General features: G+C 42.4%; 1 protein-coding gene across 2 annotated transcripts in view; it reads right to left on the minus strand.

Moving 5' to 3' along the window:
- The window catches only part of CSMD1 (CUB and Sushi multiple domains 1), a 2,980,041-nt gene that overhangs the window by 991,298 nt on the left and 1,961,243 nt on the right, over positions 1-27,500 (minus strand). For both annotated transcript variants that reach the window (XM_073675393.1, XM_073675394.1), the window contains exons 11-12: positions 14,676-14,779; positions 11,397-11,509 (exon numbers count right to left, since the gene is read on the minus strand). In XM_073675393.1, the coding sequence (XP_073531494.1) occupies positions 11,397-11,509; positions 14,676-14,779 (217 nt within the window). The remainder of the gene's footprint in view (positions 1-11,396; positions 11,510-14,675; positions 14,780-27,500) is intronic.

The raw sequence follows: 27,500 nt of genomic DNA on the forward strand, positions 1-27,500 counted from the left end.
ACATCAAGAAAAAATGAAAGAACAACTGCAGCCCTGACTTCCTGTTGATGTTCAATATGTCCAAATGTGGCATCCTGGTTCTACTGCTGCTAAATTAGACAGTTGTCGTGTGGTAGTAGATTTGTTTCAGTGTGGGCACTGTGAGTTAGGGGATATAATACATTGCATTGTAAATTGTACTTTCCTGCGATCTACTGGCCAATGTGTGCATATTAAAGTTAAGTGATTATTCTCCTCACAACAAGCTGCTATAGGAATGGCTGGGAGGAGCTTCCCAGCTCAGTAGTGATGGACGAGCACTAAAATGCCGGGTGCTCAATTCTCGGGTCAAGCAAATTCGAATGTTCGGGTGCTCGACCCAAGCAACAAGCCCAATGTAACTCTATGGGAAACGCGAGCATTTTTCAGGTGACTCTTCCAGGCGGTCTGCAGAGGGCCTAAAAATTGCCCAAATCGATGGGAACAGTGCTCAAATGACATGGGAACAGCATGGGGGAAGACCTCTGGAAGCATTTCTGACTTCCAGGTCACTTCTGTCAACAATGTTGTCTGAGGTATTACGCCACTTTTAAAGACTCACAATAAAACATACAAAAACGAAACCAAAATGGATTTTCCTGGGAAATAAGTTAAGGAACATCCTTTCCTGGGTATTCACTTGTATATAAGGCAAAATAAATATACATAAACAAAAATGCACCTCCACACCTTGGGCTATGTTCACACGTAACGTTTTTGATGCGTTTTTGAACTTTTGCATTTATTTCAACCAAGACAAATGCATTCACTGGGAAATGTAATTTTAACATTTTGCAACCTTATCTGGCCATGTGGTGTGTAACACATAATCAGACACATGCATACAGAGCAGAAAAGACATGGGAACAGCATGGGGAGGACCCCTGGAAGCATCTCTGACTCCCAGGTCACTGCCTAAAAGTGTGCCCATCATAAGTGATCCTTGGCATATGCGAAGATGCCTCCCTCCATGCACATGTCATTGCAGACTTGCAACAATCACCGTCCACGTTCTTGTCCCAGTGCAGCGTTCAGTTGTCCGTACCCCATTCCTTGGAATGCAAGCGCAAGTATGTAGCCAGCCACCCACCCACCCACCCACAGGCTGCAATACTATACTGCCAAATTTCTGGCAGCTGATTGCACTTTAAATGTGGCCTTTTAGGCTCGTGGAGATGGAAGCTGTCCACAACCTTATGGCAGCGGTGACCGGGTAACCATACTCTGTCCCCAGCTGGCACTATTTGTCCCGGTGTGGTCTCCACCTTCCACAATCACGGTTCCTACAACATTACCCGTGCCCTCCCCAGTTTACTTACTGGGAAGGACCGCCTAACCACAAACACGTGGATAAGTGAATGTGGCCAGGGACGGTACGAAGCCAGTCCACAGCTTGTTGGTGAGTTGTATTTCACCACATTTTTTTTTTTAGCTCAGTGAAAAGACTGACTTTTGGGAAACCGTATCCACTCCAGCTGTGATTTCTCCCAGGAAGTCCTCTAAAGCTGCTTGCACTTGAAATGTGGCATTTTAGGCTCGTGGAGGCGGAAGCTTATCACAACCTCATGTCGGCAGCGTCCGGGTGTCCATACTCGGTCCCCAGCTGCCACTATTTCTCCAGGTATCGTCCCTGCCTTCCACAAGCACGGGTCCCACAACATTACCCTTACCCTCCCCAGTGGACTTACTGGGAAGGACCGCCTAACCACAAACACGTGGTAAGGTGAATGTGGCCAGGGATGGTACCGAGCCAGTCCACAGCTTGTCGGTGAGTTGTATTTCACCACAGCCATATTCTTTAACTTGGTGAAAGGACTTGAGAAACCGTATCTACTCCAGCTGTCATTTCTCCCAGAAAGTCCTCTAAAGCTGCATGCACTTGAAATGTGGCCTTTTAGGCTCGTGGAGGTGGAAGCTGTCCACAACCTCATGCCGACGGCGGCCGGGTGTCCATACTCAGTCCCCAGCCGCCACTATTTCGCACGGTATTGTCTCCGCCTTCCACAATAAAGGGTCCCTGAACATTACTGCGGGTACTTTTCTGAGGTAATCTGCTAGCCTTCTATCAGCCTGGAATATTTCCAGTGAACTATGGTACGACACCATGCTATTAGCACTGTCCCGAGTACCAGTATCGATGCCATCCCCAATTTCTTTCTTAGAAATTCTATTTGGTAGACTGAGTGGATGCCCAAATACATTAGTTTCTCACGAAGGAGCTGAAGATAGAGTGGCAGTAGGTGCAATTTTCTCCAGCCTGTTAGGTATCAGAGGGTGAACAGCAGCACATTGGCTCAATGGTTAGCACTGAAGCCTTGCTGTGCTGGGATCCTGGGTTCAAATCCCAGCAAGGACAACATCTGCAAGGATTTTGTATGTTCTCCCCGTGTTTGCGTGGGTTTCCACCTCAGTAAAAAAGAAGCCATAGGGTGCCCAGGAACCTTCCCACACACTTTTCTCAGCAAGGTCTGCTTCTCGGTAGGGTTGTACAGTCCTACTAGAGAGTCCTCGGGTGGGCTCTGGCTTCTCCATCAGAAGAGTTCATGATAGCACAATCTTTGCAGCCGCTATGGGGCTCTTGAGCGGGGGGAAAAAGGTGAGCCCTCAGAATCAAATCCTCTGGTGGGCCCAATGTTTTTCATTTTGAAAAACTTCGTTGAAAGGACTGGCATTGAGGGAAACCGTATGTACCCCGGCAGTCATTTCTCCGCCACCAGTTTCCGCCAATTGTCACACATGACCATGCCTGGCTGTATGTTCAGCGGTGAGAGACAGAGATTAGGATGCTGTGTTACAGCTTTCAACAACTCTGCAGCGCTGGGCGGTTTGTCACCTAAGCATTAAGCATGTTATTTTCAGCACAGCTTGTTGCCATTTGGCCAAGGCAGTGCTGCAGTTGTTTCAGCTTGTGACTGATGTGGTCATTTTGGAGATGGAGGAGGAGGTGCAGGAGCTGAACAATGTGATTACATTGAGGTAACATTGGCGGCTCTGTTTTTTATATTAAAGAAAGATCCTACTGTTTTTTTTTCTTTACATTATTTTTTAAGACAAATGCATTCACCGGGAAATGCCAGTTTAACATTTTACAACCTTATCTGGCCATGTGATGTGTGACACATCATCAGATCCTGTTTCATTTATGATTGAGGGACTCTGAAAGTCACAAAGCCTAATTTTATAGGACCATCAGGCGGCCCTTACTATTCTAAAAGGGCGAGCAGTCGGCCCTCGCTATTGTTAGAGAGCAATCAGCCGGCTATGCTTTGTTGTTCCCATTATTAACGAGTGGGTCTCATATACTGTTATTGCATATGCAGTGATTGCAAGGGCTGCCAAAAATTCGGATGCAACCCAATACCCCTTTGAAGAGACATAGAGGAGGGTCTCAGTAAAAACAATGTTCCCATAATAAAGTAGCGGGTCTCCTATAGTGGTAATGCCAATGCTGTGACTGCAAGGTCTGACAAAATTTTGGAAAAACCCCACTAAAAATTAAAAGACACATAGAGCAGGGCCACAGTAATGACAAATTCCCATTAGAAAGGAGAGGGTCTCCCATCTTGTTTGCCTATGCAGTGAAGTAACGGCTGCCAAAAATTTGGAGGAACTCCAATGCCCCTTGCAGGAGACGTAGAGGTTAGAGAGCCTCCTAAAAACAATGTTCTCATTATTAGGAAGTGGGTTTCCCATAGTGCTTGCTTATGCAGTGAATGCAAAGCTGCCAAAAATTTGGAGGCACTCCAATGTCCCTTGCAAGAGACGTAGAGGTTGGAGAGCCTCCTAAAAACAATGTTCCGATTATTAGGAAGCGGGTGTCCCATAGTGTTGGCCTATGCAGTGAAAGCAAGGGCTGCCAAAAATTGGGAGGCACTCCAATGCCCCTTGGAAGAGACGTGGAGGTAAGAGGGCCTCATAAAAAAATGTTCCCAATAGAAAGGAGCGGGTCTCCTATACTTGTAATGCCCATGCACTAAGTGTATGGGCTGACAAACTTTTACCCCTGGTGGGTATACATGGACATAATGTATAAAAACATTTTTTTATGGACATCATAAACACCCTATAAAAAAATTATGTGAGTGTTGAATCACGGACCACTGTCACCTTGGTGATATGGTCGTGGAGGATGAGGAGAAGGAGGAGGACAAGAGCAAATAGCCAAAATCAGGAAGCGTATACCCATGTGTGGTTGTGAAAAGGTGCATGGGAATACATCTCCCAAAAAAAGACACTGGATTTGAGTTTATGTTACTCTGCTATGATTTGGTGTTGTTGATAAGTCTGGCCCAATCCAGCCCTTGTTCATTTTTATAAGAGTCAGCCTGTCAGCATTTTCAGTTGACATGCGGATGCGCTTATCAGTTATAATTCCACCAGCGGCACTAAAAACCCGCTCTGATGAAATGCTAGTGGAAGGGCAGGCCAGGACCTCCAAGGCATAGAGAGCCAGTTAATTCCATGTATCCAGATTGAATACCCAATAATTATAAGGCACAGAGGAATCACGGAGGACGTTGATACGTCATCAAGGTAATCCCTCAGCATCTTCCCAAACTTTGCACTCCTTGTGAGAGTAACCCGCGGCTCAGGGCTTGTGCGATGGTAGGGGCTGTGAAAATTCTCCCAGAACTTTGACAGTGTTCCCCTGCCTTTGCTGGATTGGAGTTGTGTCTCTCTCACCTGTTGTCCTTGGTTGTCCAACGAACTGTGACCTCTGCCGCCAGCGTTTTAAGATGGGAATTTTTTTAATAGTTCCGCAACAAGGGCTTTCTGGTACTGCCACATTTTTGTAGACCTGTCTGTTTCAGGAATAATAGATATAAAGGTCTCCTTGTAGCGTGGGTCTAGAAGTGTCACCAACCAGTAATGACTGTCACCCAAAATTTTGAGAATGCGAGGCTCATGGGAAAGGCAGCGTAACATAGCAGTCTGACATGCATAGCTGAGTTGAACAGGCAAGATTTCCATGTCCTCACCAAGAGGACGATTGATCATGCTCTCCTCCTTTTCCTCTCTCCCCTCAGGCCATCCATGCTGAACAGACGGTATGACAGTTGTGCAGGTAGTACCGTCTATATCGCATGAAACTAGCTCCTGTTCTTCCTCCTCCTCCTCTTCCTCATTGTCACCCAATTCACGTTGGGATGAGATGAGGCTGGGCTGTGTGTAATCACCCTGTATGGTTTCTTGCTCCATCTTGTCGTGCTCCGCCTGCAATGCATCCTCTTTGATTGTGAGCAGAGAGCATTTCAGAAGAGAGAGAAGCCGGATGGTGACGCTAATTATGGCGTCATCTCCGCTCATCATCTTGGTGGAGTCCTCAACGTTTTGGAGGATGGTACATATGTCTGACATCCATGTCCACTCCTGAGGTCTTATGTGTGAAGTCTGAACTGAATACTGATGGCCTTGTTGATGCTGGTACTCAACAACTGCCCTCTTCTGCTCACAAATTCTTCCCAACATCTGCAGTGTAGAGTTCCAACGTGTGGGGACATCACACACCAGTCTGTGAGCCTGAAGCTGCAAACGTGGCTGAAACACGGCAAGGGCGGCAAAAGCTGTAAATGACTGCTGAACAACGAAGTTAAGCACATGGGCCAGGCATGGTACATGTGTGAGCTCGCCTCGCCTCAGAGCCACCACCAGGTTCTCGCCATTTTTCACACACGACAATGCCTTGCTGTAGGTTCAGCGATGTGACAGATCTGCCTGCTCTTTCAGAGCTGTCCACAACTCTTCAGCATTGTGTGGTTTGTCACCTAAGCATATTAGCTTCAGCACAGCCTGTTGCCGCTTGGACAAGGCAGTGCTGCAGTGCTTCCAGCTTGTGACTGATCTGGTAATTTCGGAGATGGAGGCTGAAGACGAGGAGGAGGCTGAAGAGGATGAGGTGCAGGAGCTGTAGACTGTGGTGGCAACCCTGATTGACCTAGGGCCCACAATCCTTGGCGTCGGAAGGACGTGTTCCCTCCTAAGGTCTGACTGGGTCCCGGCTTCCACTATGTTAACCCAGTGTTCTGTAAGCGAGATGTACCATCCCTGCCCACAAGCACTTGTCCACGTGTCCGTGGTTAGGTGGACTTTCCCGTTAACTGCGGTGTTGATGGGACGGCTAATGTTTTGGGACACGTGCTTGTGCAATGCGGGGACGGCACACCGGGAGAAATGGTGATGGCTGGGGACCGAGTACTGAGTGACGGTCGCCGCCATCAGGTTGTGGAATGCTTCCGTCTCCACGAGCGTAAAAGGCAACATTTTGAGTGCAAGCAGTCGCAAAATGTGGGAATTTAGTAATGTGACCTGTGGGGCATTGGCTGCGTATTTGCGCTTGCGTTCCAAGGACTGGGGTATGGACAACTGAACGCTGCACTGGGACAAGGACATGCTTCCTGATGCTGCTACTTGAGAGAGTGCATGACAGGTGCAGGGCAGGAGGCATCTTCGCATGCACAATTGACAGGGGATTGGCTTGCATGCACAACATCGGAAGAAGAAGTGGTGCCATCCGCAGACACTGTTTCTGGACCCTGGGGTTTGGCCCACAAAGCTAGGTGCTTTGCTGCCATGTGCCTGATCATGCTGGTGGTGGTCTGACTGGCAGTTTTGCCACCCCTGCTAATGCAGGCCTGGCAGGTGGCGCAAATGGCCTTTTTGAGGTTATCCGCAGAGTCTTTAAAAAACAACCAGACTTGGGAAGACCTAACAGTTGTACTCGCAACTTCCTTTGTGTTGGTATAACGGGGAACGATGTCCTGTCTTCTGTCTGTGGCAACCACACTGCTTCTTCCTGCCTCTTGGGGTGCTCTGCCTCCCTCCCCCTGTGTGCTGCTGTCCTTACTCTGCATGTCCTCCTGCCAGGTTGGGTCAGTTACTTTATCATCCACCACCTCGTCTACCACTTCCGCACTCTTGTCCTCCTCCTGACTTTCTGGCAATTGTGTCTCATCATAGTCCACCTCTTCTGACACTTTCCCACCTTCGCCTTTGTGTGACCGTGGTTGCTCCAATATTTGGGCATTGCTTCATGCGATCTCCTCTTTCCCCGCTTCAAGTGGACTGGGCAAGAGTCCCTAATCTATAAATGGAAAAATGAACAGCTCTTTGGAGTGTCCAAGTGTGGGATCAGTTGTCTCTGGGCACTCGGCATGGTGGGAGGAAGGAGGTTCAGGGTGAGGAATATGCGGTCCTGACTTATGGCTACTGAGACTTGACCGTGTGGAAGACAGGGTGGTGGTGGTGGTGGCTAAGTGACTGGAAGCATTATCTGCTGTCCAACCAATAACCTTTTCACACTGCTCTGTGTTCAATAGTGGTGTTCTGTGGCCCCCTATTAATTGGGACAGGAGGGTCGAGCGAGAAGATGTGGGTGTTTGTTGTGGCACAATTTCAGCTTGCCCACGGCCTCGGCCTCTTCATGCACCATCACCATCACGTCCAGTTCCCCGTCCCTTGCCACATGCCTTGCCCATTTTAAATGGAGGACAATATCTTCCACGCTCACTACAAATGGCTGAATTTGGAGCAAACTTATATGATCTGTTGATGGACAAACCACAGTTTTAAATAGCTGGCCTGTAGGTAACTATTTTGAACAGCAAACTGGTGTCAATAGCTTTACTGACACACAAACAAAATTTAAATGGAGGCCAGAAATGGCAATATTTTCAGCGCTATTATATATGATCCTTGTGACAGACAAACCACAGTTTTAAATAGCTGGATTTTTAGTGCTGTAATATGGAAAGGATCTGGCTGTATTCTGCAGTGCCAACAAGCTAATGGCGCAAAAAAACTGTGTTCTCTGGATTTCTTTTTAAGCAAATAATGAGGATTAAAATAAAAAAAAAATTATTCCTGGCCCATGAGACCTTGGCCTATGTCTAGAAATATCTAACAGCAGCAGCAGACAAAACTGGAATGGAGCCTCTTGTGCTATATGCACTGCAATCTGCTATATACCCTGCCTGCCTGATATCTCTGCAGATGGATTAGTCCTCATAAGGACTTTTTGTTGAAATGGATATGTGTAATATACTTCTGTTCTACCTACACTACCTAATAAACAAGCGAATCTCTCCCTCGCTCCGCAGCACCTATCCCCACACTCTCTGATTCCGGAGTGACTGTGATGAGCATGGCGGCGCGAGGTCTAATATAGACCTGATGACGCTGTGCGGCCAGCCAATCATTGTAATGCCATATCTAACATGGCTGCGGCATTACAGTGAATGGCAGACAATCCCTGCATGCTAATTGGCTCTGTAAAGAGCACCAAACATGGAGGGAGGGGACCCGAGCTCCTGCCGAGCAACCCCAGAAATACTCTGCGAGCGCCGAGCATCTCGAGCAGTGAGATGCTCGGTCGAGCACTGAGCAGTAGCGAGCATGCTCACTCATCACTACAGCTCAGGGCTCGCACACTTACTGAGCACTGGTACAAACCAGTTGTGGGCAGTTCAAGCTGCCTAAGGAAGATATAGGGGACAGACACTATTTCACACAGAAAGAGTTTTTCCATGCCAAGCCACACTGAGGGACATTTTTCCTCACAAAATCTCCATCACAAAAAGAGTGAAGCCTCTTCCAGTCAAGAGAGATAAGGCTGTACATGTGCTCTCCTGCAAGCTTGGTATCCTGTTTGCTTCTAGCCAAGTCCAGATCCACATGGCTGCCACACCACCGACTTTGTTTAATCCTGCCCCCTGCGGAAGGAAACGGTGGGCTAAAAACTGTGAGTACATCCACATTTTAGTGTGTTTACACAGAGAGCCCCTCTGTGAAGGTCCCTCCATCAGTGTAATATTTCTTGGACTGCGCATAGCATTTCCTCTACTAGCAAGTGAAGAGAACTCTGCTACAGCCACCCTGAGAGACCATAACCTTGCTTGTCTCATGAGGAGAGAACCATTACTTTCATATGCACTATATACTGTGAACTTTGCTTTTAAGATTATACCCAGTTACCTCTTTCAGCAAAATTGTTATGTTTACAAGTTCACCTACATGTCTGGCTTGCTTGAGATTGCAAAAACATCACGGGCACTCCAAAACCTGCACCCAGACACCCCCGCTACAGGAGAGCCCCTGGGGGGTCCCATACCATCCACAAGTGCCACATCCCACTTTTGACAATTGTTGTGGACATGAGGAAAGTGTTGAGGGGTCCAGCGACTTACTTCAGCTACTGTGACATCATTATCTGCTGCCAGTGAGACTACACACCCCAGCTGGTCCTTCTGCAATATCTGGCGCCTCCCCAGTGGCCCACCACACAAAGGTAGGGACAGTGAAGCCAGCACTGATTGGGCACAGGGCTTGGTGGCGCAACTATCTCATGTGAGCCCTGGGAATGTGAGTGCTGACAATACTAGAAGGATGCCGGCACCAGATATGAGTATAGGTGTTTTTATTTTAACGGGGCCAAACATGAGGAATGAGAAGAGGTTGTCTAAGTAGTGGACAACTCCTTTAAATGCTCCTGGACAGAGAGTTTACAGGATAATTCACAAATTCAATATTAAAGGAACACTGTCTACACAGCTAGCATGTGACAGAAAGAGGATGTTATCACCAGTTGCCACCAGTTTTCTGAGGAAGTAGATGGTCACCTCAGTGACTGCAAAAGACCTGTATCAAGGTTTGGTGGCAGCAGATACTGAAATTTCCACTTGCACAGTATGGTGCCTAATAAATGCTGGAGGTCTCCCAGTCCAAACTCCAGGACTAATACCTGTACTGACCTAAAAGTACAATGAAATTCAGCTCCAATTTGCACAAAACCTTCTATAAGCAGCAGACATTTTGCGACTCTGTACTGTGAAGTGATTAAACAAAACTAGAACTTTTTGGGCCTTTGGATTAGCAGAAGAAAAAAATGAAGCATACACTGAAACGACCACCCGATTGATATTGAAGCATATCATACTCTGGGACTGCTTTGCTTCCACTGGCACTGGATACCTGCAGATGGGCAAGGATAAGGAAATGCTATGAGAAAACAGCATGCCTTCTACGAGGATTGTGAAGCTTGGTCATCTTTCAATCTTCAACAGGACAATAATCGCAAACATATCTCAAAGTCATATAAGACTTGGTTTCAGAAGAAGTCCTGAATTATTATGGTGCAGTCATCACAGTTACACTGACTTGAACATTATAGAAAATATTTGATGGGATCTGAAGAAGGCAGTTGCAGCACGGAAATCCAATAATATTAGTGAACTGGAAGCCAAAGCCAATGAGGAATGGGTTAAGATTTTTCAAGAATGCTGCCAGAAGATGATGCCTAGCTATTAGTGTTGAGCGAGTATGTTCTATTAACCCTTTCGCCGAGTATGCTCGAGCCGAGCTCCGAGTATTTACAGCTGCTCGGTGATATGGTTAAATCGCTCCCGTGTGCATGATTTGCAACTGTTTGACAGTTTTATTACATGTGAGGAATGTCTATTTCTTACACATTCCTCACATGTTATAAAGCTGTCAAACAGTTGCAAATCATGCACACGGGAGCGATTCAACCATATCACTGAGCAGCTGTAAATACTCAGAGCTCGGCCCGAGCATACTCGGAACAGAACATACTCGCTCAACACTACTAGCTATGCATCATATTTGCAGCAGGTTATGACAGCCAAATGGTGCTCTACTAAAAACTAAAGTTACTTCTGATGAAGAGGTTGAATATTTCTGAGACTGCAGAAGTTATTAAAAGTGAAGTTTTGTGTTGAATTTGGAGGCATATTTTGCTATATATGTTTTGTTGAGCAACAAGTACAAACAAGTCAATATGACTTGTTAAACAATAAAGTTCCCAGTATTTTTTTCTGCTTATCCTAGGAGTCCATGGTAGGTTGTTATGTACTACTTATGGTCTAGTATACTATTGTATAGTATATGTTTTAGCTTTTTATTGAATAGATGTTGATGTTATAAGTACTCTAAAACAGAAAATACGCACTTATCTATTTTTATTTTTTGATTTTTTTTTTGTTTTTTTACTTTGTTATATGTAACATATTATAAAATTCTACATTTAAAATAACGTTTAGCTTGGAAAAGTTTCCTGTACCATGCAGTCAGTTTTCTTGAATATTGAAAACGATATCTTGCTTGTCAAGTTGCCTGTTCAATATAAACAGGTTGCATAACTTGTTACAATTGTGTACTATTTACAATCCCCGTAATATCTATTAAAACATTTAAAAGATAAATTACATTTTTCTGTAAAAAATTCAATAATAAATAAAATTTTCACATTTTTCATAAACCTATAATGGTATTTGAATTAGCGGTTTGGATTGACAAGTTTATATGGTTACTTATACATATATATTCAATGGTTTTTTTTGTATGCTAAAAATATGGTAACAAACCTTTATAAATTGCTTTAAATCCTGGTGAGCCAATACTGTCATCTGATTGCAAGTAAAGCCACATTTGGTTGCTCATGCTGACAATAAGGTCTGGTACACTGGATCCTGTAAGACTGGACATAGCATAAACATATAGTTAGAATTTGCTCCAATAGAAAGTATAATTTTAATTAAAAAAAAAGAATGTTTCAGCTTAATTATATTTTAGATATGTTTTATTTTAGCTAGCCCTTTAAACATTTTCTTTAAATTGAACTCACACTGGAGCTGATCTACTATTTAAATTCTGCTAGAGCTAGAATTCTGGAGTACGTGTATTGTGTGACATTTATTTAATGCTTTAGACACTTTTTGAGGATTGTTCTACAAGGGCATGGTTTTGTGGAAAAGTGTTAATGACTGAAAATGCACTCTTTTTTAGGTCAAATTTTTGTCCAAAAAATGATAAAAAAATTAAACACGGAGGATATGCTAAGACAAAGGTTTCTCAATGTCTCCCTAAATTTATTATCAAGCACAAACCTCTGTGAGGGACATAGCTTTAAGGAATAAGTTGTGTCTTAAGGTTCTAATTTCTGGCACAAAATAAGCCAAATAATATTTGGTTGAAACTTACACTAGACCAGTGGTCTCAAACACGCGGCTTGCGGGCCGCATGCGGCCCCTGAGGCTGCTTTATGTGGCCCGCAGGCACAGATTCCTTGATGATCCTGACCAGGTCCTGGAGGAGCCGCCGACTGCAGCGCTGCATTGCCGTTGGCAAATGTGTTGGCGCAGCGAGTATGACGTCATTGCCGTACGCAGATTTCTGCTGCTGGCCTCTGATTGACCGGCGGCTGGCATTGGAAATGCTGCGCTGGGAGACAATCTCTCTGCTGTCGGCGGCTCCTCCTGGACCAGGTCAAGGGGTCTGACTCTGTGGTGCCTGAGCGCCACATCTGCAGGAAGGACACTGAGGGAATGGATGACAGGTGAGAATCATCTTTTTTTTTCTATTTTATGTATGTGAAGAACAGCACAGGGGGCACATAGCCACAAGATGGGGACCTGGATGGGGCACAGAGCCACAAGAGGGGACCTGGATGGGGCACATAGCCACAAGATGGGGACCGGGATGGGTCACATAGCCTCAAATGGGGACCTGGATGGGGCACATAGCCACAAGATAGGGACCTGGATGGGGCACATAGCCACAAGATGGGGACCTGGATGGGGCACATAGCCACAAGATGGGGACCTGGATGGGGCACATAGCCACAAGATGGGGACCTGGATGGGGAGCATTGCCAGAGGATGGAGACCTGGATGGGGCACATAGCTACAGGATGGGGACCTGGATGTGCTACATAGCTACAAGATGGGGACCTGGATGGGGCACATAGCCACAAGATGGGGACCTGGATGAGGCACATTATTACAAAATGGGGGCCAGGATGGGGCACATAGCCACAAGATAGGGACCTGGATGGGGGACATAGCCACAAGATGGGGACCTGGATCGGGAACATTGTCACAGGATGGGGACCTGGATGGGGCACAAAGCCACAAGATGGGGATCTGGATGTGGCAAATAGCCACAGGATGAGGACCTGGATGCGGTACATAGCCACAAGATGGGGACCTGGATGGGGTACAGAGCCACAAGATGGGGACCTGGATGGCGCACATAGCCACAAGATGGGGACCTGGATGGGGCACATAGCCACAGGATGGAGACCTGGATAAGCTACATAGCTACAAGATGGGGACCTGGATGAGCTACATAGCCACAAGATGGGGACCTGGATGGGGCACATTAGAACAAGATGGGGACTTGGATGAGGCACATTATTACAAGATGGGGGCCAGGATAGGGAACATTGCCAAAAGATAGGGACCTGGATGGGGGACATAGCCACAAGATGGGGACCTGGATCGGGAACATTGCCACAGGATGGGGACCTGGATGGGGCACATAGCCACAAGATGGGGATCTGGATGGGGCACATAGCCACAAGATGAGGACCTGGATGGGGTACATAGCCACAAGATGGGGACCTGGATGGGGCACATAGCCACAAGATGGGGACCTGGATGGGGAACATTGCCACAGGATGGAGACCTGGATGGGGCACATAGCTACAGGATGGGGACCTGGATAAGCTACATAGCTACAAGATGGGGACCTGGATGGGGGACATAGCCACAAGATGGGGACCTGGATGAGGCACATTATTACAAGATGGGGGCCAGGATGGGGCACATAGCCAGAAGATAGGGACCTGGATGGGGGACATAGCCACAAGATGGGGAACTGGATGGGCTACATAGCCACAAGATGGGGACCTGGATGGGGCACATTAGTACAAGATGGGGACTTGGATGAGGCACATTATTACAAGTTGGGGGCCAGGATAGGGAACATCGCCACAAGATAGGGCCCTGGATGGGGGACATAGCCACAAGATGGGGACCTGGATCGGGATCATTGCCACAGGATGGGGACCTGGATGGGGCACATAGCCACAAGATGGGGATCAGGATGGGGCAAATAGCCACAGGATGAGGACCTGGATGGGGTACATAGCCACAAGATGGGGACCTGGATGGGACACATAGCCACAGGATGGGGACCTGGATGGGGTACATAACCACAAGATGGGGACCTGGATGGGGTACATAACCACAAGATGGAGACCTGGATGGGGTACATAGCCACAAGATGGGGACCTGGATGGGGCATATAGGCACAGGATGGGGACCTGGATGGGGCACATTAGTACAAGATGGGGACTTGGATGGGGAACATTACTACAAGATGTTTGCCATTATTACTATATGATGCTAATTGTAAGACAATATTACTGTACGTGGCCAATTGGGGGAAACAAAATTGTAAAGATCAAAAAAATAAAAATAAAAATAAAGCATGAAAAAATATTGGGCACTAAAAATGCTGTTTTATATGTAAACTTAAGTAAACACAAAAAAGTGCACGCTTATTATCGCCACATCCATAACGACCCAAGCTATAAAAAAATAGACATGGCAAAAATGTTCAAAAGGTGTATACATTGAACAAAGAATGCGGCCCCCCAAATTCAAATTTTTTCCATGTGCGGCCCATATACCCAGACGAGTTTGAGACCCCTGCACTAGACTGTTTAAAAGTCTACCAAATTAAGCCACTGTAATAAATCTGGGACATATTTAGACTTTTATTTTCAGAGATTTCTGATTAATCTTCCCTGATATTTATTGCAGACATGATTATAATTTGTCATGAAAAGCTTTACTTACACATATAATACCGATCGTGTGTCACCAACTTTTCCACCATCTCCTACAGTCAAAGTATCATAGCCTCTTTCTAGCTCAAATACTTCAAAAGAAATCTTGATAACCTGTTGAAAGTGAACACAATGACTCAAGGTTAGAACAGCATTATTGTACAGAAAGTAACTATGTTAGTATATCAGTATTAACTTTGAGACACATCAAGGGAAGCCATCTACAGGTGCATCTCACTAAATTAAAATATCATCAAATAGTTAATTTTAGTTCTTCAATACAAAAAGTGAAACTCATATTATATACAGTCATTGCAAACAAAGTGATCTATTTCAAGAGTTTCTTTCTGTTAATGTTGATGATTATGGCTTACAGCCAATGAAAACACAAAAGTCATTATCTCAGTAAATTAGAATAATTAACAAAAAACACCTGCAAAGGCTTCCTAAGCATTTAAAAAGGTCCCTTAGTCAGTTTCAGTAGGCTCCACAATCATGGGGATGACTGCTGACTTGACAGATGTCCAGAAGGCAGTCATTGACACACTAAGTAAATGGAAAGTAAATTTTGCATTTCATTTGGAAATCAAGGTCCCACAGTCTGGAGGAAAAGTAGAGAGGCACACAATACAAGCTGCTTGAGGTCTAGTGTGAAGTTTCCACAATCAGTGATGGTTTGGGGAGCCATGTCATCTGCTGATGTAGGTCCACTGTGTTTTATCAAGACCAAAGTCAGCGCAGCTGTCTACCAGGAAATTTTTAGAGCACTTCATGCTTCCGTCTACCAACAAACTTTTTAGAGATGGAAATTTCATTCTCCAGCAGGACTTGGCACTTGTCCACACTGCCAAAAGTACCAATACCTGGTTTAAAAACAACAGTATCGCTGTGCTTGATTGGCCAGCAAACTCGCCTGACCTTAATCCATTAAAGAATCTATGGAGTATTGTCAAGCGGAAGATGAGAGACACCAGACCCAACAATGCAGACAAGCTGAAGGATGCTATCAAAGCAACCTGGGCTTCCATAATACCTCAGCAGTGCCACAGGCTGATCCCTCCTTGCCACGCCGCATTGATGCAGTAACTGATGCAAAATGAGCCCCGACAAAGTATTAAGTGCATTTACTGAACATACATTTCATTAAGTCAACATTTCGGATTTGAAAAACATTTTTCAAGCTGTTGTTATAAAGTATTCTAATTTACTGAGATAATGAATTTTGTGTTTTCATTGGCTGTAAGCCATAATCATCAACATTAATGGGAATAAACGCTTGAAATAGATTACTCTGTTTGTCATGACTCTACACAATATATGAGTTTCACTTTTTGTACTGAAGAACTGAAATAAATTAACTTTTTGATGACATTCTAATTTAGGGAGATGCACCTGTAAACAGTATAAAATAGGGATTTTTTCAAAATAACAGCCAAATTCAATACTTAATTCAAGGAATGATTTCAAATCATGGACATATTTGGTCAAGATAAATTTTGTGTTAAAATAAAACATAGAATCTAAAAAAACATCTATTCACCTGCAGATATAGTGCTAATCTGCAGGTTAACATTGTTTTAAACATGTTGGACTGTCAAACTGTTAGAGTGACTACAGGGAGAAAATTAAGTTTTATTCTCCTGGCAGCAATGGATCAAGTTGTGGGGGCAGTTTTGGAGGTTGTAACACTCATCGCTCACTACATGTAGGCATGCTGTAGTCACTCCCCTACACCTTGACTGACAACCTGTTTAGCACACATGCTGCACACAAATGCTGCAGAGTCGGATGTCAGTCATGGAGCAGAGTGAATAATTTTAGCAAGCTCATGATATAGTGAGCAATGACTGTTCACCACCCCTAATGCAGCCCCAATGACTGGAGGCAAGCAGCTGCAGCCAAGGTAAAACTCACCAAAAATTTGAAACAAAGTGAGTTTGTAGTACTGAAAAAATTGGTGTATGAAAAACAATAATGTTTTATTAAAAAATGTTGCATTTTGTTCCCTAGCTTTGCAGGAACAGCTTTTTGGTATAAAAAATAATGGTGGCTATGTATTTTTATTATTGAGACTGAGCACACATAATTCTTTCACAAAAGGCAATACAATCCAGGTGGTCTAGCATCAATAGTGGAGAACTTAGACAAATGTAAGTGCAATTTCCATGGAATTGGACAATTGAACATATGTCTCTGGGCACAAAAAATGAGAACTGACTATGCAAAGGAGGTAGAGGAGGAAGTGTGTGGAAAGCAGGAGGTGAAGATGATGGTGGGGCTGATGACACACAGGCCCTTCTTGGGGTTGCAGAATGGTTACTAGAAAGATAATCACAAGGATAGAAAGAAGAACAGCTTGAGCCTTGCTCATCTTGCTGGTCAGTTTCTTTTTCCACATGAGCAGGTGGTGCAGTTTCTTGTGACAAAATGATGTAGTTCTTATTAGGTGAGTGCCAGGATTTACCTGGCTTATTTTCCAACAGGATAACTTACAAAAGGTAATAGAATATTGCTCCAGCAATGTAGAAAAGAATTACCACACATGAGAAGCCCACACATATAACTCGCCACCACCATGAACATACCGTGCAGGTGGTATAGAGCCTCCTCTACCAACAGTACGTGTGGCATTACCTGTTCCAGAATTGACTGCAAGAAAAGCTGATGGGGGCCCCAGAAGATTGTTTTTTATGTATGGCACCTGCAATGTTTATCGACAGTGCCAGTAACCTCCTCCTCCGGGGACCTCAACTCCTTGTCACCCCTATATGGTTCTCAGGTTTTGTCCAATACAGATTCATCATCATCATTTATATCTTCATTCATGACTTGGCTGACAGGTGCTTCTGTGTGTGAAATTGCCAGCTCTCCTTCCCCAATAGCTTGATTCCCACCCAAGGTTTTGCCCTGGCTTAGAATGCTACTACCATGGACAGTTTTGCTAGCTCCCTGAGTTGCAGAGCCTGCAATTTAGATTGACATAAAACTTTTTTGTCCATCTTCTCCTGCACCATGTCTTTTGAGAGCTGCCTCTGGTGTAGTATGTCCCTTAGCCCCAAGGTGCTGTGGGTTAGGGGACGTTAAGGCAAAATAGAAACAGGCATCATTGACTGATTGGAAATTTTGTTCTGCACAACATTAACCATTATGGTGGTGGAGGAGGTATTCTAAGCAGAACACTCACTTCAGATGATGATTTTGCTATATCATCCAGCATGATTGAGCTGATGGGCCATATACTCCATTACCACCTCCAATTCCTCCTCATCAATTTGCTTGTCAGAGTTTTCATAGAAGGCCAAATGTGACTTGCGCTTGGTACAACTACTGCCGTTACAGTTGCTGCCAGAACTACAGGTAGTGTTAGAGCTGCTGCAAGTGGCAACCATATTCTTAGCCATAATATTATTTTTTTTTCCATCGCCCTGCTATATCCAACCCCCATGCCATGTTTGGATTTAGCATAAATTTTGCACAAAAGTGTAACGTTAAATTGTTTCTAAACTTTGTTAAGAAACGTATGCAATTTTTGAATTTTTGGTTTAAAAATCTCCCACCTATGAAAAGAAAAGCTTAAACCAAATTATAAGGTCGCTATGTAAGTTCTTGCATAGGAAGTAATTTGCAGCAACAGCCAGGAGAAATGTTATGGAGCCTTGGATTGTTAAATGCTGCTAGTCAAAAAGAAGCCAAACCTTAATATCTTATTGTTTTTTTTTTATTATTATTATTTCTTTTTAAACAATGACATTCAACCAAAATGAAATAAAAAATTAATAAAATCTAAAATACTAGGTTATGAAGTTGCTACATGTAGGTTCATGGCCATTAATCAAATATTTAGCAACAACCACAATATGGCCATGGTGTGTATGTTATCTAAAGTAGACAATTAAAACAGATATTTCAAAATTAAAGAGACATTTTCAGTCCACATATCTATAAGTGGAATCATTTGCCACAAGCAGGCACGTGAAATTGGCCTCTGTACTCCAGTGGCGTGTGTACACGTCTAACATTAGACTAATTGGAACAATGAAAAGGGCTCAAAAGTTATTTCAAACAATGCACACACTTTAGTAGGTGAAGACTTGTATTTAAGTTTCAGGATTGTGTAGTTTTTTTATCTTAAAAAAAAAAAATTAAAAAAGCCTTTGTGCCTTAACAAAATTGGATGTGAACAAAAAGTGTAGGTAGAATTACTTGCCACAAGCAAGCACATACAACTGGCTGCTCTATTCAGATGGCATGTGTACAAGTCTACTATTAGTCAAACTGGAGCAATGAAGAGGGCTCAACAAATTATGTCAAACAACGCACAAACTTTACTTGGTGAACACTTGTGTTTAAGTTTCAGGATTATGTACAGTGGGTACGGAAAGTATTCAGACCCCTTCAAATTTTTCACTCTTTGTTTCATTGCAGCCATTTGGTAAATTCTAAAAAGTTCAATTTTTTTCTCATTAAAGTACAGTCTGCACCCCATCTTGACTGAATAAAAAAAGAAATGTAGAAATGTTTGCAAATTTATTAAAAAAGAAAAACTGAAATATCACATGGTTATAAGTATTCAGACCCTTTGCTCAGTATTGAGTAGAACCACCCCTTTGAGCTAGTATAGCAATGAGTCTTCTTGGGAATGATGCAACAAGTTTTTCCCACCTGGATGTGGGGATGCTCTGCAATTCTTCCTTGCAGATGCTCTCCAGTTCCGTCAGGTTGGATGGTGAACGTTGGTGGACAGCCAATTTCAGGTCTCTCCAGAGATGCTCAATTGGGTTTAGGTCAGGGCTCTGGCTGGGTCAGTCAAGAATGGTCACAGAGTTGTTATGAAGCCACTCCTTTGTTATTTTAGCTTTGTGCTTAGGGTCATTATTTTGTTGGAAGGTGAACCTTCGGCCAAGTCGGAGGTCCAGAGCACTCTGGAAGAGGTTTTCATCCAGGATATCTCTGTACTTGGCTGCATTCATGTTTCCTTCAATTGCAACCAGTCATCCTGTCCCTGCAGGTGAAAAACACTCCTATAGCATGATGCTGCCACCACCATGTTTCACTGTTGGGATTGTATTGGACAGGTGATGAGCAGTGCCTGTTTTTATCCACACATACTGCTTAGAATTATCACAAAAAAGTTCTATCTTCGTCTCATCAGACCAGAGAATCTCATTTCTCATAGTCTGGGAGTCCTTCATGTGTTTTTGAGCAAACTCTATGCTCATATGGGCTTTCATATGTGTTGCATTGAGGAGAGGCTTCCATCGGACCACTCTGCCATAAAGGCAGTGAGGGCTGCATTGATAGTTGACTATCTGGAGCTTTCTCCCATCTCCCTACTGTATCTCTGGAGTTCAGCCACAGTGATCTTGGGGTTCTTCTTTACCTCTCTCACCAAGGCTCTTCTCCCACGATTGCTCAGTTTGGCTGGACGGCCAGGACTAGGAAAAGTTCTGGTGGTCCCAAACTTCTTCCATTTAAGGATTATGGAGGCCACTGTGCTCTTATGAATCTTGAGTAATGCAGAAATTCTTTTGTAACCTTGGCCAGATCTGTGCCTTGCCACAATTCTGTCTCTGAGCTACTTGGGCAGTTCCTTTGAGCTCATGATTCTCATTTGGTCTGACATGCGCTGTGAGGTCTTATATAGACAGGTATGTGCCTTTCCAAATCAAGTCCTATCAGTTTAATTAAACACAGCTGGACTCCAATGAAGGAGTAGAACCATCTCTAGGAGGATGACAAGGAAATGGAGAGCATGTGACTTAAATATGAGTGTCTGAGCAAAGGGTCTGAATACTTATGACCCTGTGATATTTCAGTTTTTCTTTTTTTAATAAATTTGCAAAAATTTCTGTTTTTTTTCAGTCAAGATGGGGTACAGAGTGTACTTTAATGAGAAAAAAATGAACTTTTTAGAATTTACCAAATGTCTGCAATGAAACAGAGTGAAAAATTTAAAGGAGTCTGAATACTTTCCGTACCCACTGTAGTTCGTTTTTTATTTAAAAAAAGAAATAAATAAAAAAGTCCAAATGCCTTTACCAAATAAGATGGGACCAAGAAATCTTGTTAGACTCAGACCACAATAGCAAGCTCGCCTATCCAGCAGTTATATTCAAGTGTCTTGTGTTCACATCTAATATTAGACTATCCAATCAATAAAGTAGGCCAAAAAATATTTCAAACAATGTGCAAGGTGATGAACACTTGAGTTTAAGTTTCAAGATTTGGGAGATTTCTCTTTTAAATGGAATCCATCAGTAGGTTCTTGTAATGTAATCTGAAGACAGAATGAGATAGGAATTTAAACACTGAATTCAAAGATGATGTGTCACTTACCAAGCCGTGTGGTGCTGTTTACTTACATTGAAGGCTTTATCACTAAGAGATCTTCATTGCCAAATCTGATGTGCACTTGACTGCTAGTCTGACTCCGCCCCTTTCTGTGATAAGCAGCTCACTGTCAATAGACAATTTATATACAGAGCCTGGTGTGGGCGGAGTTAGCCCTCTCAGCTCTGCTACATGCTGCATCTAAACTATGATTGTTTCACAACTGCTGCACTCACTAGACTAAGTAATACAACCTTGGATGCAGGGTCCCTTTGCCTACATCATACTGCTCTCAGATGAGGTAGCAAAATCCTGCTGACAGATTGCCTTTAAAAAATGGCAGATCTCAAAACACAGTGATTTTAATTTTATTTACAAATAAAAGCAACTCATGAATTCATTTTTAGTTGCAAAATCTGCAATGAGTGGCTTAATACTACCCTTGCTTGCTGTCGCTGTGTGAAAGCCAAAGAGCAAATAAAAAATAAATCAGCTATTAAGGTGCTGTTGCTGCTGTATATCACAGATATATTCATTCCCGGTCACATACTGAGTGGTGAAAGTGAGACTGCTACAACAGTTCACTGTATATCACTTAAATCTTGGATTTATTTTCATAAACTGAGACCATCACTCCCATCTTCAATATTTTACACAAGCACTGAAGTAGTACACAAGAACTGCATTAGGCCTTATCTATCCCTATGCTGGGCTCTCTGAGCACTTCTATCCCTATACAGCAAAGTCATAAATGGTGTTCTTTGGCTGGCCCCTATGTTTTATATGGCCTGTGATAGCTCCTCTGATAGTGATACACCGTGTAACTTGCAGGACATTATGGGGAAGCCTCTGCTGTCACACCAGGTGCCATTTTTGAGTGTGCAGCATGTGTGAAATGGTACTGGGCATTTTTTTATAAATGGGAACCACAAAGCTAATTGCAGATTGTTCACATTCGTGTGAAACCGTGGATTTAAATTTTTTAACTAAGGCTGTGTGCCCACGTAGCATTTTTCAAGCGTATATGCTGCGGAATTTCCGCAGCGTAAACGCTTGAAAAACGCATGCATCTCCGCACCCCATGGTCCCCAATGGGATTCCGCAACTTCTATGCACATGCTGCGGATTTTTCCGCAGCGTTTATGCCGCGTTCAAAAATACGCAGCATGTCATTTAATTTTGCGTTTCCGCAAGCGGAATTGCCTTAGTCCAATGCATAAAAAACGCAAGGCAATTCCGCATGTGGAAAACGCGTGATAAACGTGCGAAAAATGCGCGATAAACGCGTGCGGAATTCCGCATGCGTTTTTCCGGGAGAGGACTTGCATTTATGCAGCAGAAATTTTCTGCTTCATAAATGCAACGTGGGCACATAGCCTAAGGCTAAGTGCCCATGATGCAGAAATGCTGCATATTTTTTCTGCTTCTCCCTGGCTGGAAAAACAAATGTGCATTTTACATGTGTTTTTCCTGCCAGGTAGAAGCGTTTGTCAAGCGTTTTTGCATGCATTTCTGCATGCGGGTTATCAAGCGCTTTTCCAAGCGATTTTAGCATCACTTGGAAAAGTGCTTGACAACTTGGTCACACTATATAAATACATGCAACCGGAGAAAACACCGGGGGCCATCAGAAGCTAATTATAACCTTTAGTTTTTATTTTCAATTCTTTTTTTAGCAGGTTCTATGGTACCCGGCTCTGGATGAGAGTCTCCTCTTTTCCAAACCCGGGTACCATCCGCACATAGAATCGCATATTATCCATGTCTGCAAATATGCTGACCCAGATAATTGCTGTGTCCGCAAAATTAATGGACATGCTGCGTATTTTTCCGCAATGATAATCCGCAGCGGAAATTTCCGCAGCATGTGCACAGCACATGCGGTTTATCTTTGGGGACCATGGGGCACGTATTACCAAGCATTTTTTAAGCATTTTCGCTGCGGAAATTCCGCAGCAAAAACGCTTGAAAAAACATAGTGGGCACGCAGCCTTAAACTCGGACGATTCTGCTCATTTCTAATAAGTGCAGTTTTTTTGCTTGCTATTAATGAATTTGGTCAGATTTTAATAATAACTTATAGTAAAGTATATTAATGGCACTGTAACAATATCACAACGTATTCTTTTTGAATCAAACAAAATTGCCCTACCCATTAAAACTAATTAGACCTAATTAGTCTATTTCATATCTAAATACATTTTTAAAAAATGGTTGCTGATAATGTATCATTGTTAACTTATTGAACAAAGATTTGAATATATAATTTAAAAATTGGAGACACAGTGATCTACTTGGTATGTATTTGGACATGATTGAACTTAAGAATTTTAATAAATGTTCTACTAATTAGTGAAAGACTTCTTTTCTTTTCAAGGAAACATTACTCATGCCAGATGAGTTGTTACACTTCCTTGACTTTAATGTTTTCAGGGTATAAGCAAGCTGAGAGTTTCAATGATTATGAGATATCTGAAGCTCTGTGATGTTAGCACTGCCAGTTCAAGTCCTTCTGGCATTAAATAATTATGTTGAAGTGTATTTTTTTAGTTTTTGTTTTAAAGATAAATCTCATAAGACATAAAACAGATGTCCGTATTTAATTTCTTCGTTAAATAAATTGCCTTTTATTTAAAACAAATCTATTCTTAATATCTTATTTTGCTTTTTTTTTTTTTTTTTTTTTTTTTTTTTTTTTAACATAAAGACCTAATAAACATATGTCAAAATCCTTTCCTCATCTTCGTTACTGCTAGCTTTGTTCCCTCAAGGCAAAGCTTCAAAACTATTTTTTTAATATTCAAAAAAAGCTTCTTGCACACAGCAGAGTCATGTGTAAGAAACCTGTCTAGTAATAGGCACTCTCTTTGTAGCCACGTTATAGATTTGTTATAGGCGTCTGTTATACAATTGTGTGTGAGGTTTAAAAACTTATCAACTGATACAGACATTAATCTTTTACCAGGTCTTACACTGATCAGTTGAAAACTGTGCTATGATTATGCTTTACAGTGTTATCTAACTTATTCATTTTATAATAATATTTTTAGTCATATTTTATTAGTAATTTAATTTTTATTTTGGAGTTTTTAGTCTTTGTTTGCAAATAAATTGATATTTAATTGTTGAATCTTTGTTCATTCTATATTAATGTAATTGAGTGATTTTACCTGTACATTTAATAAGCAGTTTAGTCTAGGATTTGCGAAAACTGCACTGTCAAAATGTTGCAAATAATGACATGATATATTACTGGTAAAACTTGAAACTTTTCTCATTGCATTTCCAATTGCAAAAGTACTGAGATGCATTTATTAGGTAAAAGATATGAAGATAAAGCAGATTTTGGCACAAATTTATGACTACACTTAGATTTAAAATACTACATGTTAGACAAATCAAACCTGCCAAATTTATTAGAAGGCATGACAACTTTCTAATGCAATCTCTAAACCTTTTTAATCTGACAGTTATTTACATACAACACTCAAACACCCCTCCTTGGTGGCTGTAGCACCTTATTCTACATCTGATGGATCACAGCATGTTAACAGTAGACAAAAGATTTCCAGTGTTCATAACACAAAAGATGGACACTCAATGAATTTAAAGATTAAGAGCTGGAACAGCTGTTAATAACATTTTGTCTAAGGATTTTTACAATTGTGGCAGTACTCTAAATCCATTAGACATTAATATAAGTTGGAGGACCGGGAGGAAGAAAGACAAGAATGATAAACTTTGTGGTAAAATTTAGCAGTCTTTCTTATTGCCCCAACTTTCTCAAAGAATGTAATTATATTGATACCAGCCTTAATTACTTTAAATAATATGCAAATTATGAATTTCATCTTAAATACAGTATGAATTAGGTCAGTTTAAACACAAAAAAATTATAACTAATGGGGTTTATAATGAGTCATCTATACCTCTGTTACAAGCAAACTATTGAAAGTCTAAAAGGGGCTAGAGCTAGACCTTCATGGGACCAGAGGCTAAAGCTTTGCATCTTCTTCAATAATGCATAGAGACTGGAGGGTAAGAAGCTATAAATATTTTTTTTTATAAAAACTATTTCATTAATTTAAATTAAATAAATTAACAGTGTAGGAGACAAAAGGTTTCTATTTAACACAATTTTTAGCAAACGTACATGTTGATATCTAAACTATGTGAACATATGTTTTGCCACACCTACACATTAGCCCATTCATACTGAAAAGCATTATGAGGACAGACACAGACACCAATGTTGGATAAGTTAGCCAGGCTCACAATCTCCATACTAGTTCATTTTAAAGGTGGTCAATTGAGTTTAGGTCAGGGCTCTGTGTTGGTCAGTAAGGTTATTCCACATAAAGCTCACCCAACCATGCCTTTATTGACCTTGCTTTGCATACTGGGGAAGACTCAGGCTAAAACAGTAAAGGACCTTCCTAAAACTATTCCCAAAAAGCTCCCATACAATTGTCTAAAATGTCTTGGTGTTCTGAAGTATTAAGATTTCCATGCACTGGAAATAAGTAGCACTTAAAAAACTAGGGCTCTGCCCACTTTTTACAGGATTGTAGTTTAACAATTTTGCTGACTAAAATTTTTCATGTTCCTTCATGTCCTTATTTATTTTAATGTTTAGTGATAAATAAAGGCATATTTTCTTGAAATGTCTTAAATAAATCTTCCTGTGAATATATTATGGATATCAAAACTAATGCTGTTTTACGGTGAAATTCCTGTTTATGTTCATTCAGCTGGTTGGACAGAATATTTATCAATGAAATGCCATTCATAACACCTGATTTCTGTTTTCATTACATGAGCTTCTTATATTTTTGGATTAATAGGATCAAACATGCAATGAATAGTCAAACATTTCAAAACAGACTTGTTCTGAAAAAAAAAACAAAAAGAAAACAAAACTCTTTTTTTGTATTTGACAAAATACATAAGTAGTAGTGTTGAGCAAAAAGATTCTGAGGATGTAGTCGGTGGCTGCCATAACCCTGCAAATCTCATCCTACCTACCAGCATCACAAGCTTACAAATCAGAAAACATGCCGTGGATGCCGGCAGTAAGATGAGTTTCACTGTGAGCTAGTCCAGCAGCCATAGATTACTAATGTTGATTCATCTTTGGCTTAACTTTAATGAGTAGGAAACACAGATCATAGACAATGACATACTAGAAAATAAGAGTACACAATGTCAAGGGAAAAAAAGGCTATGTTCAGAAGCTGTTTGACAACGCAATACTTCATACCTCTTGCATCCAGATTTTCTGACTGGAAAGCAATTTAGCACTTCTTGATTGCTTAGATAATATAATACTGTACATGTGGGAACACATTCCCATGCAGACTTTCACCACACAATGAAATGGCGATTGTTATCAACTTATAATGGGTCATAAGTATCTAGAAACCCCAGAGCAAACACATTGGCTGTGTCTATGTATTTCTTGAAAACAGGCATACAAAAAAATTCTATACATAGAGATATATCTATGTACAGTGCCTACAAGTAGTATTCAACCCCCTGCAGATTTAGCTGGTTGACACATGCGGAATTAAATTGGCATTGTGACATTTGTACTGTAGATCAGCCTGGAAGTGGGAAATGCACTGCAGCAAATATTGTTTTTTTTTTTTTTTTTTTTTTTTTTTTTTAAAACGTTAAAAGTTAATTCAGAGTGTCATTTATTATTCAACCCCTCAAACCACAAGAATTCCGTTTGGTCCCCCTAAAGTATTAAGAAGTAGTTCAGGCACCAAGAATAATGAGCTTCACATGTGTGGATTAAAGATCTCTTTTGCCAGCCTTTTCTGACTATTTAAGACCCTCCACAAACTTGTGAACAGCACTCAGACATGGTCAACATGGGAAAGACAAAGGAGCATTCCAAGGCAATCAGAGACAAGATCGTGGAGGGTCACAAGGCTGGCAAGGGGTACAAAGCCCTTTCCAAGGAGTTGGGCCTACCTGTCTCCACTGTTGGGAGCATCATCCGTAAGTGGAAGGCTTATGGAACTACTGTTAGCCTTCGACGGCAGCCTTTGAAAGGGTCCTCCCGTGCCGAGGCCAGGCTTGTCCGAAGAGTCAAGGCTAACCCAAGGACAACAAGGAAGGAGCTCCGGGAAGATCTCATGGCAGTGGGGACATTGGTTTCAGTCAATACCATAAGTAACGTACTCCACCGCAATGGTCTCCGTTCCAGACGAGACCGTAAGGTACCTTTACTATCAAAGCGTCATGTCAAGGCTCGTCTACAGTTTGCTCATGATCACTTGGAGGACTCTGAGACAGACTGGTTCAAAGTTCTATGGTCTGATGAGACCAAGATCGAGATCCTTGGTGCCAACCACACACGTGACGTTTGGAGACTGGATGGCACTGCATACGACCCCAAGAATACCATCCCTACAGTCAAGCATGGTGGTGGCAGCATCATGCTGTGGGGCTGTTTCTCAGCCAAGGGGCCTGGCCATCTGGTCCGCATCCATGGGAA

The sequence above is a fragment of the Phyllobates terribilis genome, unplaced genomic scaffold (genome assembly GCF_046119375.1).
Source record: "Phyllobates terribilis strain yellow unplaced genomic scaffold, ASM4611937v1 Scaffold_3__8_contigs__length_932513732, whole genome shotgun sequence".
Lineage (NCBI taxonomy): Eukaryota > Metazoa > Chordata > Amphibia > Anura > Dendrobatidae > Phyllobates > Phyllobates terribilis.